The following is a 13,645-nucleotide window of genomic DNA, read 5'->3' as shown; positions in this document are numbered from 1 at the left end:
AGGATGAAAAAGCTCTCATTGCAAATAAATTTTCCCTTACCTGCTCTTGCTCCTTTAGCAATTCTTGGCTGTTCTTAGACTTCTTTGGCTTAGAAGGGCCTCCAGGGCTGGAGGAAGATATTGGCAGCTTTGAAGATGGCATGTCTAATCCAGGAGATACTGCAGTCACAGGAGAGTCCCCCAGACGCTGTCCGTCTCCAGAAAAAGGGACAAATGGGGCAGATTCGCGCTCTGAGGGAGGCGACAGCTCCTCCAAGCTGGCATGGGATTCTCTAATGAAGTCTTGCTTGTTTCTGCAGCTGTGTAAAGACAAGGCCACATCACTGTGGTCCAAGTCCTCTGGGAATGTGTGTGTTCGAGTTAGGGGCACATCCACTGTTTTTTCGGTGGAGCCTGCCCTCACTGTCAGCTCATTACATTGGGCCATGGTATCCACAGCCTCCTCCTGACCAGATGAACTGCATTTCTTCATAATAACCCTTAAAGGAGATACAAAAAAGAATAAAATCAAAATCATTTATCCTAAGAACACTGCCCTCCCCTTTCCCAATATGACCACGAAACAAAGGAGACAGCTGGACTCAAATATACCCCTAAATTTAATCTGCTTCTTCCAGTCATTCACAAAGAACAAGTTCTAGTTGCTCTGAAGTTTCTGAAGGGGAGAAAAAGGGACCCAGAAAAAACAAACAGGAACTATACTCTCCACAGGAGACAAATTGCCTTCCAGGAAGAAACAGCAGTCAGCTGTAAAGCACACATTCTAATCACCCCAACCTCCTGTATATATTGCAAAGAACTCACTAGAAGATCACAGAAAGGCTGTCATTGTTCCCCACCTCACCTTCCCAACCAGTCAGCAGGAGGCACTGCAGGGATTGGGAATTTAACGCCTGAAATTCAAAGCAGGCAAGAATGAAGTGGTAGATTCTGTTTTCTCAGTCAGAGAGACTAACTTTGAATTGTTTGTTTCACTCGCAGGAAAGAAAACAAACTAAACAAGCCCCTTTAATCTGCATACAACTGGTCAGTGCCAGCATCTGCAGCTGTGGGAAGCACATCTGGGCAGCAGTTTCAGATAAACAGGCAAATACAGTAATTACTGAATGTCGCGATGTTTGTCTCTTTGAACTTCAATGCATTTTTGGGTACTTCAAACAAAACAAATTCACCACTAGAGTAAAAAGGAAAAATAAAAGAGCCCAAACTTTGCTCCTCCCAACCTGATGATGGCACTGCCCCCAGTCAGGCCAAGTGACTTCAGTGTCGTCTTCCCTAGGGCATCTTTTCCTGGTATCTGCAACAGAAACAGAGGAAACACTTCATGACAACTGCCTAAGAGAGTAGTTAAGGAGCTCTTTCTAGAAAGAAGCCTGCATCAAAACAAGCACCACACAACATCAGAAAGAGTGTCTTTGAGCTCTTTCTGCACTTGGAAATGAGACTTGAATCCATTTGTATTCACCTGTACTGCTTTACCAAATTCACTACTTATTAAAAGATTCTTATGGAAGACAACCCACATATATTTCCGTTCCATATGTACATCCAAGTATGATCCAAGCTCAGAAAAAGATTATTTCTATATCAGAAACTAAATCACAGGCAACATTTCTGAGCTGAAAGACAGCTGATTTCATTGCATACACCTCCCATCTGCTTGTCATGACCTGTTCCAGAATAAAGATGACCTGTCTGCAGAGGTCAGTGAAGTGAAGGGAAGTGAAAGGGTGAAAGGGACGCTAGGGAGAGCAAATTCCATAATATGCACATACAAAATATTAAAAACATTAATAGCAAAAGATCAAAACACAGAGAAAAGCAAATATTTACTAAAATGAAACCACTGTTTTGACTCTTGAGCTTTAAAAGAAGTTGGAAAGAAAAACACAAACAGGTCATTGAGCTCATTTTATGGGCTCAGAGGTCTAAACGGCCCAGGGTTGTGTTCCAAGAGAGCTTTTTTCCATACAGACATGTCAGGCTTTGAAAAGACCAAAGTTTTTCTATTTCCCCTCTCAAAAAAGCTCAGAAGAAACATTTTCCAGGTTGGAAAATGAAGTCGAATGCTGAGTGTTGGTGGGTTTTGTTGTTGGGTTTTTTTTTTGTTTGTTTGTTTTGTTTTGTTTTTGATGAGGGGGAACAGAAGGAGAAGAGACAGCTAAGAAGAGCTGGGTGACTTACCTCATCTCGCATGTAAATACAGACCGGAGAGAATTCACCATGCTGTTCCATAAACTCCCTGCAATAAAAAGCAAAATAACCTGCAGCATCTGTAGAGCAATCTATCCCCTCTGAAACCACCGTAAAGAAATAGTAAAAAGTGAAATCAGCTAGTTACACTCTCTGCCCTGTAACTCCAGCAACAATCCTTAGACAGTTCACAAAAATCAATGTTTGACATTAGGTAAAAAATTTGCTTCAACACATCTAGTGTTCCTTAAACATAGCCCCAGAAAAAAGTTTAAAAACAAAGGAGAAATAATTCTTCAAGTCAAATTCTGAAATAAGTTGATCTTACTAGATAAATTTGAAAACATCATTGTTACTGTGACCCAGTACTCAATGTCTAACATGACATAATACTACTTGATTTTTTAACCTTTTATCTAAGTTAATTAGTTTATTACAATTTAGACTATATTTTCTTTGGGCAAAGGCCAGTTTCTTTCTGTGTATACAGAGCATCTAATAGAAAGAAATACTGCTCTAAAGCAAATAATTTGAGGACATGGAATTTGCCTGTTTTAGTAACAAACTGATTAAAAAAAAAAAAAACAACACAGCAAATGCTTTTAGATTATGGAGACCAGGGACAAAACAAAGCCAAAGAAAAGGCTGCTGCAGTAGACAAAGTGAAGATGAAGCCGCAGCTAAGAATTTCAGTGGGGTAGGACACATATCAGTATTGGTGCAAGCTGATGACAGGCCATCTGCAGAGGAAGACTTAAAAAGTGAAGGATTCATAGCATAGGGAAGGGGAAAAAATGGCTTGGGACTATGTAGAAAAATCTTTAAAAGATGCTACTCTTCCTATTCTTCTCAAGATAACCAATTCTGAAACATTGAAGAAACTTTATCACATATTCACTTGATCAAACAGAGAAGATGGACAGGAAAAAGACAATCACTGTTGTCACTGCAAGTCTCAGTTCTCATCCGTCCAAGATTATTCACTCATTCAGTAGTGCCCACTCTATGCAGAGTCACATGTGTTCTTGCATCCTCCCTCTACTATGAGGGCATATACGGGAAAGCAGTACAGGCTTATTTTCATTTCCCTCAATAATTCAGAATTCTATCAGAGATCAGTTATTCTATATCAATTTGGATGTAAAAAAGCCTCTCTAAATTCTAATCAGATAGCCGCCACACATTTTCTGCACCTTTCATTACCGAAAAAGCCAGTACTGGTAACATTGGTAAGTCACAGACCAGAATTTTGGTCAGAGAGCTAGTAATAGTCCCTTAGTGCCTAACTCTGGAATTGGCACAAAGTCTAGTTCCAATAGTCTCAGTATTCAAGTTAAGAAAGAATCATTGCAGATGCTAACCTTTAGTAGTGCAGTTCACTTGGCCTCAGTATGCACTTAAGAAAGTACATTCTGCCACTCTGATTTGGGCCAAGCGATCAGGTTCTGGAGTCCAGGATTAGTTTATGAATCTTTCCTTCTACTCCAGGGAAGGATGGTTTGATGCTGTAATTCACTTTTGAGATGATGTTCCAATCTGCCCTGCCCTGAGTTATCTCCCAGCTTCAGTGAAGAGGATTCAGTTTGTGCAGAGAATATTTACAGAACTGGTAGATCAAAGAGACACAAGTTCTTTTTTCATTACCAATCAAGAAGCTGCGAAGTAGATTCTCCCACTTACTGTCTGGCATATAAGATTAGTAAAAAAAGTTTCCCTTTGGAATCAGCATTCTTCTGAATCTGTTTCTCACCTTCAAGAGCAAACAAACAGTAACAAGTGTTGATGGTGGATTACTCTGTAGGGGAAAAATCTGCACACCAAGTAGTGGTCCAGCACAGAATACTCATCCAAACAAATAAAGGCAACAATTATATCCATCCATCCAAGGTTAACACACACCACCACCACCAAGTCTGCATGCAGCTTGAAACCTAGAGATTTGATGCAACTGGCAATAAGAAAGGCAAAGAAGCATTACAGTAAACTGAAGTAATTAAAATTAAATGGGATAAAATAAGAAAATACCAAGTGTTAAAAGTAAATTCTTTATTATCTGCTTCTCTAAACAGTGGATTGTTATGGATGGAGACCACCAAACTCCAATCTGCTGCCAAAGACAGTAAGAGAAAACTGAGCAGCAAGCAGGATGATTCTGTCTTGACTACCATCAGAAAGAAAAGTATGATAAAAAGGGCACAGACTTATCCCCACCAAATATTGCAAATCAGCATATTCCAGACACACACCACGTGCCTGTGCAACCAGAGTAGGGTTCTAAGGACAGACATACAGTATAGTTAGAACTTCAGGGAGAATGAAAAGGAATATGATAAATGTAATTTTGAAAAGAAGCAAATGTGGAAAACTCTCCAACACAATGTTCTTAATGAAAAAATAAAATGGAGCAACACTTTTAGCAATAGGAAACCTCAAATGTTTGAAGAAAGGTAAAAAGCCTTGAACAATTAAGCAGTACTTTACACTGAAACACTGAAATCAGTGAGAGAAGTAGATTCAACAACAGAAGAAAGAATCTCTTTCATGTAGGTCTCCCTTTCAATGATCAGAGTGAAACTCAAATTGAAATCAGCTGAGAATGTGGTGAAACATGAGCAAATGAAGGAGAAGAATAGATTGCTTCTCCCCCTCAAGCACATGAATGCCAAAAGGTGACCAGGAGAACACTGTCCATCCTGAGGACAGTTGCAGTTAGGAAAGATGACTAGTTGAATTCTCAAAATCCTTTTTTCAAAAGCTTTAGATTCAGACTGTCAGCCTAACTCAGCAGGGGAAACTACAAAACAAAAGGTGAAAAAGTTGCCCGAGGATATGCCCCATCAACACAGTGAGAACTCATGAGACTTATCCTTCTTCATAACACTGTGGTGTTCAGCAGTTATTGTTAACACATTCTGTGCGGAGCTCTATGTCATTTCAGTTATGACCAGAACATCCCTTAGTAATGAGCTAGTATATACCATCTGCACTGCAACAGCTGTTCTATCATCAAAAGCAAAACAGCTGAAATTCTTCCTCATCATAAAATCCCTTGATCTTAGTACTCTCTGTAGTCCAGCCTCTAAAAAGACTGGCTTTCCCCTATGCCTCACCCCAGCAGGAAACAATCACCCATCACCTGCTACTTTAGCAGAAACCCTTCGCTGCAAATCAGCTAATGAAATCCACCTGATAGCCTAGTAAAGTGATACATCCTTACTCTGCTCCTGAGGCCTCTGACAAAAGAGGCAGAAGCCAGTCCCTGAAGTCAACTTGACATTTTATGCTCTATTACCCCTGTGTTGGCTACTAAAATCAAGCAGAGCTTTGCAAGTGGCTTACTTAAAGGGTTATGTAAACACTCGCACTTAACAGTCTCTTCAGTTATTTGATTCTAGTCTTTGCAGTGAACTTTACAGGAAAAAGCAGAGCCTTCAGGACCCTGGCAGCTTGAAAAACACTGCAGTATTTTTCTCTGGAAACAAGTTTCTTAAAAAATTTATTATAGAAAAATATTTCCACTTCAACAGTTTCTCTGCATTGTTCATAATTCTGCAGAAGCAGTCATAGCCACACATTTCCCTAAACACATTTGTAAAACATTTCTCAACTCGGTGTCCAAGTGCCACAAAATTTAAGTATGAACTCAGACTGCTTACATCTAATGTAATCCTTGTACCTCTAAACTGTACTTTCAGGGACTCATTCTCTATCTTTTCTTTTAATTTGTGGGTGTCATACCTGGGGAGGGAACAGGAAAAGATTATAAGAAAAGGATTTAATGACAGTGATCAAGGCTAGGTTCATTTCAGCTCTTCCTGGAAAGGAGTTTAATGAATGGAGTTCCATTACTTAAAACACTCTCCCTTCAGTATCATGTGATTTAAACGTAACTTTGTGTCTGGGAATATTGTACCTGAGAACAGTTATTTCCGGGGTTTATGGGAGAATCCCTTAAATGGTAGCCAAAATCCATTCAGGCAAGTGAGTGTCCGATTCTGAAGTGACCATACACATCATATAGCATAGCTGTGCTGTGGCCACACTGACTACTGCTGTTAGCAAGGCTTCTATTTCATAGCAGGTAAGTCACAAAAAAGACATGCAATGAACCCAACCCAGAGGTGATTATTGTAACAATCATTATGGAATGACCATCTTAAGACAGGGATAAAAATTTCTGTCCAGGTAGGAATGAAAGAAAATAATGCTCAGCACTATGGCAATCCGCTTGCTCAGTAGTAGACAAAAGTCTGCATACCCAAATGCACTGTACTACTTCCAATGCAGTGGTTCCAGTAATCTTAATATTATCATAATGTTCAATTAAAGCTACTTGACATGACATACATGTGTTAATATCATCTTATGTAGTCTTTCTATAACGTGATTTGGATTACATCACAGATTAGCAGTTTAGAAGACTATATATACACACACACACATTTATATATAATCAGTGTCTTACATAACATTTAACATGAGTCTATTTAGCCCAGTAGAAAGTGACAAAACAAACTGAGCAGGGAAGGAGTCAACCAGCTTACAGAGCAGAAACAGAAGGGAAATAGCCATGAAGTTCCAGGAAAATTCATCAAGGATATTTACATTTAGACTCAAAACTCAGCTTCAAAGAAACGTGAGGTAGGTGGAACCAGAAGTCATTCAGAATTGAGGCAGACACCTGGAAAATTACGATACTCAAATCCTTGAGTAATCCTTAAGAGCAAGAACACATCAAAAAGTTCCAGATGGAGGGATGTGGGGGAGCAAACCTGTTAAGCACAGACTAGAATTTAGATCCCTATTTGTTTTAATTGTAGCAGTCTATCTTCAGCCCTGATCTCAAAGTTAAAACTTAACCTTTACTAAATAAAGAATGCAATAGCACAGTGATACGGGACAAGGAGAGTCAGAACAAAACTGACAAGCTCCAGTTGCCATTCTTCCACAGAGATAATGAATCCAAACAGAGCAACATGTAAAACCAGCCCTGAGGGAGGGGTCTGATTTAGCGAAGTCAGGGGCTGAGAACTACTTCCAGACTAGCTGCAACAGGTCACAATGGGATTATACTCAGGTACCAGTTTTTGGAACACACTTCTTCCAACCAACGCACCAAATCCCCTCCTACAGAACTTAAATGACAGACACACCTGCAGCATCCTAATTCATACATTCAAGCTTCAGATTATGAAAAACAATTATCTTCCTAACTCAGCATCAACAACCAAAAAAAGAACTCTGCTGTGACTTGGGGTTCTGCAATCAGTTATTCACTGTCACCGACAGAAAGCTGTATACAACGCTCTGCGGGAATCAAGAGATCAAGTTCCTACTATGGAATGGAGTTTGTTGAAAGACTGCTGGGCAAACAAGGGACAGTTGGAAAGAAAATACTGGAAACGCAAATCTGATGGCAGAGATAGAGCAGCATATATAACAACAGGTAAGCAAGAAAAGGTGAGGAATACAAACTAAACACAAATGAAAGAAGTGGGAGAGTTGTGTTAGTTACCATCAAAACCGAGATCCATAAAAGAATCTGACAGGTGGATATGAAAAACTGACATTAGTATGACAATGTCTGCCAAAGGTATCACCTGCAAGACACTGGAGCAGATGAACAGCTATCTGCACCAGTGTGACTATTCTTATATGACCCCTTGTCTGCTGTTACTCAGTTAGACACTGAAGTAGCTGAAAACACTGCCAAAACCAGATGGAAAGCTGGTTCCATTATCCCAGGCATTCTCCCACACATCAGGAAGACCCTACTTGCAGTTGTGTTTATAAATCCTGCAGCTGCTAGCCTATTCAAAGTAATGCCGGCAAAATATCAGCACACAGGACAAATCTCTGGTTAACACAAACCTCTGAGTTACTTTGGTCTCTAGAAGCACTTAACAGCTGTCCCTTAGCCTGTTTCTAATCCCATGAAGGAAAAAAAAAAAGTCTTAAAAAGACTCCTAAAAGACTCCGCTGCAGTACTACTCTCATATGCTTTCAGGAAGAGGTGATCAGGAGATCAAACAGAAAAGCAGCAAGAATTCAATAATGAGTGGGCTTTGCTTACATTCTGGCGAGAAAGGCAAACCTCTGCTCACATTCTGTAAAGGTCTAGAAGTTTTCTACTCCAAGGAAGGGTCCAAGAGCAAGATACATAACAGAATTTTCTGGTCAATTCTCATCACAGGTCCCCCTCCCTCTCAGCAGTTATCTTTGACTGTCTCTGAGCTTTCAAAGTCACTGGCCTTTCCTGATTTTCCTAATCTTGTTGTTTACTTGGCCACTTTCAGAGAGTTGTCATTTCCCCCTCTTCCACTCTCAGGAGCAAAATGTGCCCACTCACAATCAGTCTTTGGTTCCTCACTTTATACTAAAATCTCTAAATAACAGTATCTCCTGGAGAAGTTGTAGCAATCAGTCCAATGCTAATGTGAACATTTTCTCTCTCAACCATTAAAACTGTCCCCTTCCACCTACTTTTGTATCTTGGCTGCTCTGACATAGCCTCTTGGCTGTCTCTTCCTCATCTGAAACTGAGTATAAGTAAATTCATTATATCTATCCTCACCCAAACCCTCTCCTCCTTTAACATTATTACATTCAAAGCTTCATTATTTATGAAAAATAATTAACTTTCTAATTCATTCTAAATGATTAACAACCAAAAAAATCTGTTTCATAAGATCTGCATTTTTTTTTTTATTTCTCACTCCCTTCCCCTTTACATTTCCAACCCACTCCTCAATCTTTCCAAAATTCATGCTTTTCCCTCTACATCTACAGGCATATCACTTATTCATCCTCACTGCAGCTTGACTAGATAGTAACTTCTCTAGATTCCCACATAAATACATTCCACTCTCCTCAAAACATTATCCTCTTCTGCCTTGTCCACCCAATTTAGCGTTTCATTACTAAACTTATTTTGCTTACGTGGTTCAACCACAGAACTTACTTTCAACTTCATTCACTGTCTCTGAGTTTAAGCTTATCATCATCTCCAAAACTCTCCAAAATCCTTCTCTCCAAATTCATCCTTAGTCAAATATGACACAGTTCCTGCCCCTTCCACTCTGCTTATTCCTTTACCTTGCCCATCTACATGTTAAGATTCCCAATATCCTGTGTTCTCACGCAGTGTCCCATGCACAGTACAACCCCTCCTATCCATCCCATTTGTTGCATACATTACAGTTCTTTGCCTTTAAAAACAAGTATTCAAAACTTGCAGTCCCTTTGAAAAATCACATGATTGAACCAGAAACAGACCCCTGCAGAGTAGAAAAATCAGACAATTGTTACGCAAGTATGACAAAATATAAAGGAAGGAAATTAAGACACTTGTAGGTAGGAGAAAGCTTTCTATTTACAGGGTTCCAGCATTTTGTTGTGGTAAACTGGAAAAGATCACTCAAAATTAGGGAGTTTCCTACCGGGCACAAGCTACTGCAAAGTACTTCGAAAAAAAGCAAAGGAGGACTCAGAGACAAATAGCACAGAAAACAACCCCTCAAAAACCAAGCTATGCAATGAATCCTCATTATTTTAGAGTTTCTGGGTTAGGAACCCAGAACCAACAACCAACCAACCTTATACAAAAATGACCTGAAAATTTTATGCAAACTGCCATGTAGCATGGAACACTGTCCAGTGCTAGATTACGCAAGCTCATGCTTGATCTTGTGACTCAAGACCGAGGCTCCTAACTCCCACAGTCATTTTGCAGCAGTAACTCAGTAAGTTCTAAAGGCCCACACCTGATGTGGAAAGGCAGAAAAAAATCTTGCATCCCGACTGGAAGCTTGGAACAAAACAGCACCTAAGACTACCATTAGCACACCATAGCAGTCTGTATATGCTCGGACTTTTCCAGACAATCCAGGACAGCTAGTCATCCCTACCTTATTGCTAGCATTGATGCTTCCAAGCAGGACTAGCTATATCCCTGCAGAAATCCTGCATCCGGGGAAGGAACATCTGATACATTCTCAAAAGGAAAACTAGATAAAAGAGCACAAAATCAAGGACTGCTGAACCAAGGAGGAAACATTACAGACAGTTTATAGCTTGCAGTTCTTCTCTGGAAACACAGAAAGGGGCAAAAACAGCCAGAGGAACAAAAGCTTAAACCTCAAGTTGCCTGTCTATCAGGAAAGGTGAATGAACACCATTTAGGAGGAGAGAAGCTGAAGCACAGTGGAACACACATCCTCAAACAGACCCATAAGAGGGCAAACTAATTGACTAACATAACCTCACTTCATTCACCTTTCCAAAACTTCTTTCTACTTCAATCCAAGGAACAATAGGGATTGAAGAACCTTCTTAAAATGTGTGGAAAAATACCTAAACATAGTGAACAATACCACAAAAATAGCAAAGAGTCATAGTCATAGTCAAAATTGTCTTCAATTGTCCAGACTGCAATCACTGTCTATGTGAAACAGTCTACAAAGGGGCTGAAGCTGCCAGACAGGCAAGAGTGCGAGACAGAAAAGCAACAATGCTCCCATGCCTGATGCTAAAAGGGTGTACATCGCTTGTGCCCTCAACCAGTCTCTGCAGAACAGACTCAAAGCAAAGATCCCCGAGAGACTTATTTTTGTATAACTCTGGGAAACCAGCAGGCTCCTCCTCCAGCTGCTGCTAATCCATTACATGCATTCACTGAGGCAAGCACACACATCAAACACAATGTCATTTCTTTGATGTGCTGTTCTTCAGAAGGGGAACGGCAGGCAGATTAGATTCCTTCATGTAGTGATCTGACAGGGCCTGTAAACATCTTGTGCAAGGACTGCCGCACGCTGAGAGGAGGAGCAGTCTGGAATAGCTTCCAGACCTTCTTCAGACCCAATTAGCCAAGATGGACGCTGGAGACCCAGGGGAAATTCCAGTGGATTTAGCATACTTCCCCTCACGCACTTACAGCAGCTGAGCATTCCAGGAAAATGTTTCCAACTGGAAAGTCCAAGGAAGGATTCAGCAAAAGTCAACAACTAGTTGACTAGTTAGTCAGCTAAGTCAGTACACACCAGAAAGCAGCACAATTCATGAAATCTATATGGATGGCTATATAGATCCAGCTCACTATGTGATTAAGTCACCCCCAGCATCTTTGCCACTCGTTGAATTTAATAAGTCTGCAAATACCATTCAACTATCTGAACTCAGCTTCCAGAGGGCAGAAAAAAACAGCTGTATCTTATGAATTGAAGCTAATAATGCTTAGCACTCTGTGGCAGTTAAATTCTTCAAAGAGCAGTATGTACTTTAACTAGTAGTGTTACAATAACCTATAACAAATAAAAACACTCCAAAGGAGCAAAATTATATAAGAAAGCTCAAATTTTAAACTAAGGAAATAATAACTAATGTGTGAGAAAGCCACATAAGGGCTATTTATCACTATCCGCAATTACCCCCCCACCAGTCTAGCAGTTCCCAAACTGCAACAGACACGTCTCCCATAGGACAAAGTATGCTGTAAGGTACAACAGGGGCCTTAAAACCATTCAGAAAAATTATACCTGACTTTCGTCTCCCCATTCCCTTCTTGCCTACTCCTTTCCTCTTTCCCACCTCAAAAAAAAAAAATCTTACTCTCTAGTGTCTACATGAAGACTGTCCTTTCTGACTTAAGAGTAAATGCTATAGAATAGACCTGGTCCCCAACCATTAAGGAAAAGAAGAAAAGAGGAGAATGAATAAGAAACACATTTATATAGTTCTAGGGTCACTAGACTACCTCAAGCATTTCCTCAGATTATGGTTTGATGGATGATACAAAACACTGAGTAGCAATACTGACATAAGCCATTTCTACCCATCATGCTGCTTCCCTCTTTTGTACCATTGTTTCAGATACACTACACTTTTCACAACTGTCTATGAGAGACAAATGTGAACTGGATGAGGAAACTGATCTATCTGAGAGAGAACACAGAAGAAAAATACTACTTTTCAGCTGAATCAGCTACTTGAGCCAATTCCCCCACGAAGCTACACAACTACTGCCACCAGCACAGAGAAGGGAGGCGAGGGGAGTTAGAAAGGAGGGCTGGAAGCAAGCAGTAACTGTTCAATCCACTGCTGCCACCTAAAGTTGCTTCTGACCTGCCTCCCACCCCATGATCCCAAATCCCTCCCTTGGGCCAGCACTAGGCACTTCTTTGATCTTGTTATGAGCCAGTCAGTGGGCTAAGCTGGCAGAAAACTAACAGTCCACCAATGGAAGGTTGGAAGATTTAGCTCCTCTGTCCTGGAAACAGCTCCAGAACAGCTCCAGGCACTCAACTGTGCTACCCTGATTTGAGAAGGTACCTTTAGCCAATTCAACCCCACCCAGTACTTGGCCACCTGTGCTTTTAGGCTACTTCAATTGCAGTATAGAATAAGCAACTTCAAACTTCAGTGAAAGTAATTTATGCTAGTACATATTAGTCTGCAGTGTGGGCTAAAACATGCCTGTAACTGGTCAGTTACTATGGCTCAGCTGCCAGGTGATGACCCATCATTTTGCATCTTGTAACTGTATCCTAAAAGGTTGGGCTTATCTGAATGCTACTGCACCATCACTCTTCCTGGTGATCACTTATTTCATAACTTTTTTAGTACCACAGCCTTGGAGACTTCAGATGTTGTGACATAGAAGGCTACAGTCACTTTAGATGAGTATTTAAGTGGTTTCAGAAATTAACAAAAATAGTTTCTAGTTACACAATACTGTTGCACAGTATTTGTACAGTGAAGTAAGAGCTTCAAATGCAAAAGTAGTTCTTTTGTCAAGTTAGAAATAGCCTGGAGCAACTGGCAGAAGGTGAGAAATTAAGAGAAAGAACAAGGTAGAAAGACAGGATTGAAAAGACATTTTATCATAAGATAGGTAAATGCAAACACAATAGAAAAAGTTGAAATTCTGTTCAGAATAGAATGGCTGTCACAGCTTAAAGACTCTGTCCTTCAAGCCACCAAAAAAAAAAAAAAAAAAGAGTCTTTGGAGAAGAGTTTGTTTGACATTTCAAAACAATACAGCATTTTTAAGTCAAAACTAAAGACAGAAGGAAGCACTGAAAGTAGACTGGACTCAAATAAGATGACTTCTAACCCATGTATATATTTAAAAAATGTAAACCCAGGCAGAACATGAGACCAATAATAGCCTAGAAGTTCTTCTATTTAAATAGGATCTAATCAGCCATTTGAAGATGCCACATTAACCTCCTGAGAGCTTCAGATTTCCTTGAAGAACCTACACAAATCCCAGCCCCAAAAGCCATAGAACATTGATTAAAAAAGAACCCCCTCCATCCCATGCAACTGCAGAGTTGAAATGCAGAGCAGAGCAGGTGATTAAGTTGATCTAGACTAGTTTTTCATCTCTGGCAGTACCTAGCACTTCAAAGAAGTTTGTGTAAAAGACAGGTGCAGTAACATATCTGGGTAT

At 40.2% G+C, this 13,645-nt stretch overlaps 1 protein-coding gene across 2 annotated transcripts in view; it reads right to left on the bottom strand.

The window, feature by feature from the left end:
* ASPSCR1 (ASPSCR1 tether for SLC2A4, UBX domain containing) overlaps positions 1 to 13,645 on the bottom strand; it is a 57,766-nt gene that overhangs the window by 36,007 nt on the left and 8,114 nt on the right. For both annotated transcript variants that reach the window (XM_067308647.1, XM_067308648.1), the window contains 3 exons: positions 2,185 to 2,242; positions 1,224 to 1,297; positions 41 to 479 (listed from right to left, as the gene is read on the bottom strand). In XM_067308647.1, the coding sequence (XP_067164748.1) occupies positions 41 to 479; positions 1,224 to 1,297; positions 2,185 to 2,242 (571 nt within the window). The remainder of the gene's footprint in view (positions 1 to 40; positions 480 to 1,223; positions 1,298 to 2,184; positions 2,243 to 13,645) is intronic.

This window comes from Apteryx mantelli, chromosome 19 (genome assembly GCF_036417845.1).
Source record: "Apteryx mantelli isolate bAptMan1 chromosome 19, bAptMan1.hap1, whole genome shotgun sequence".
Taxonomy (NCBI): Eukaryota; Metazoa; Chordata; class Aves; order Apterygiformes; family Apterygidae; genus Apteryx; species Apteryx mantelli.
This window is presented reverse-complemented; position numbering and strand designations above follow the sequence as displayed.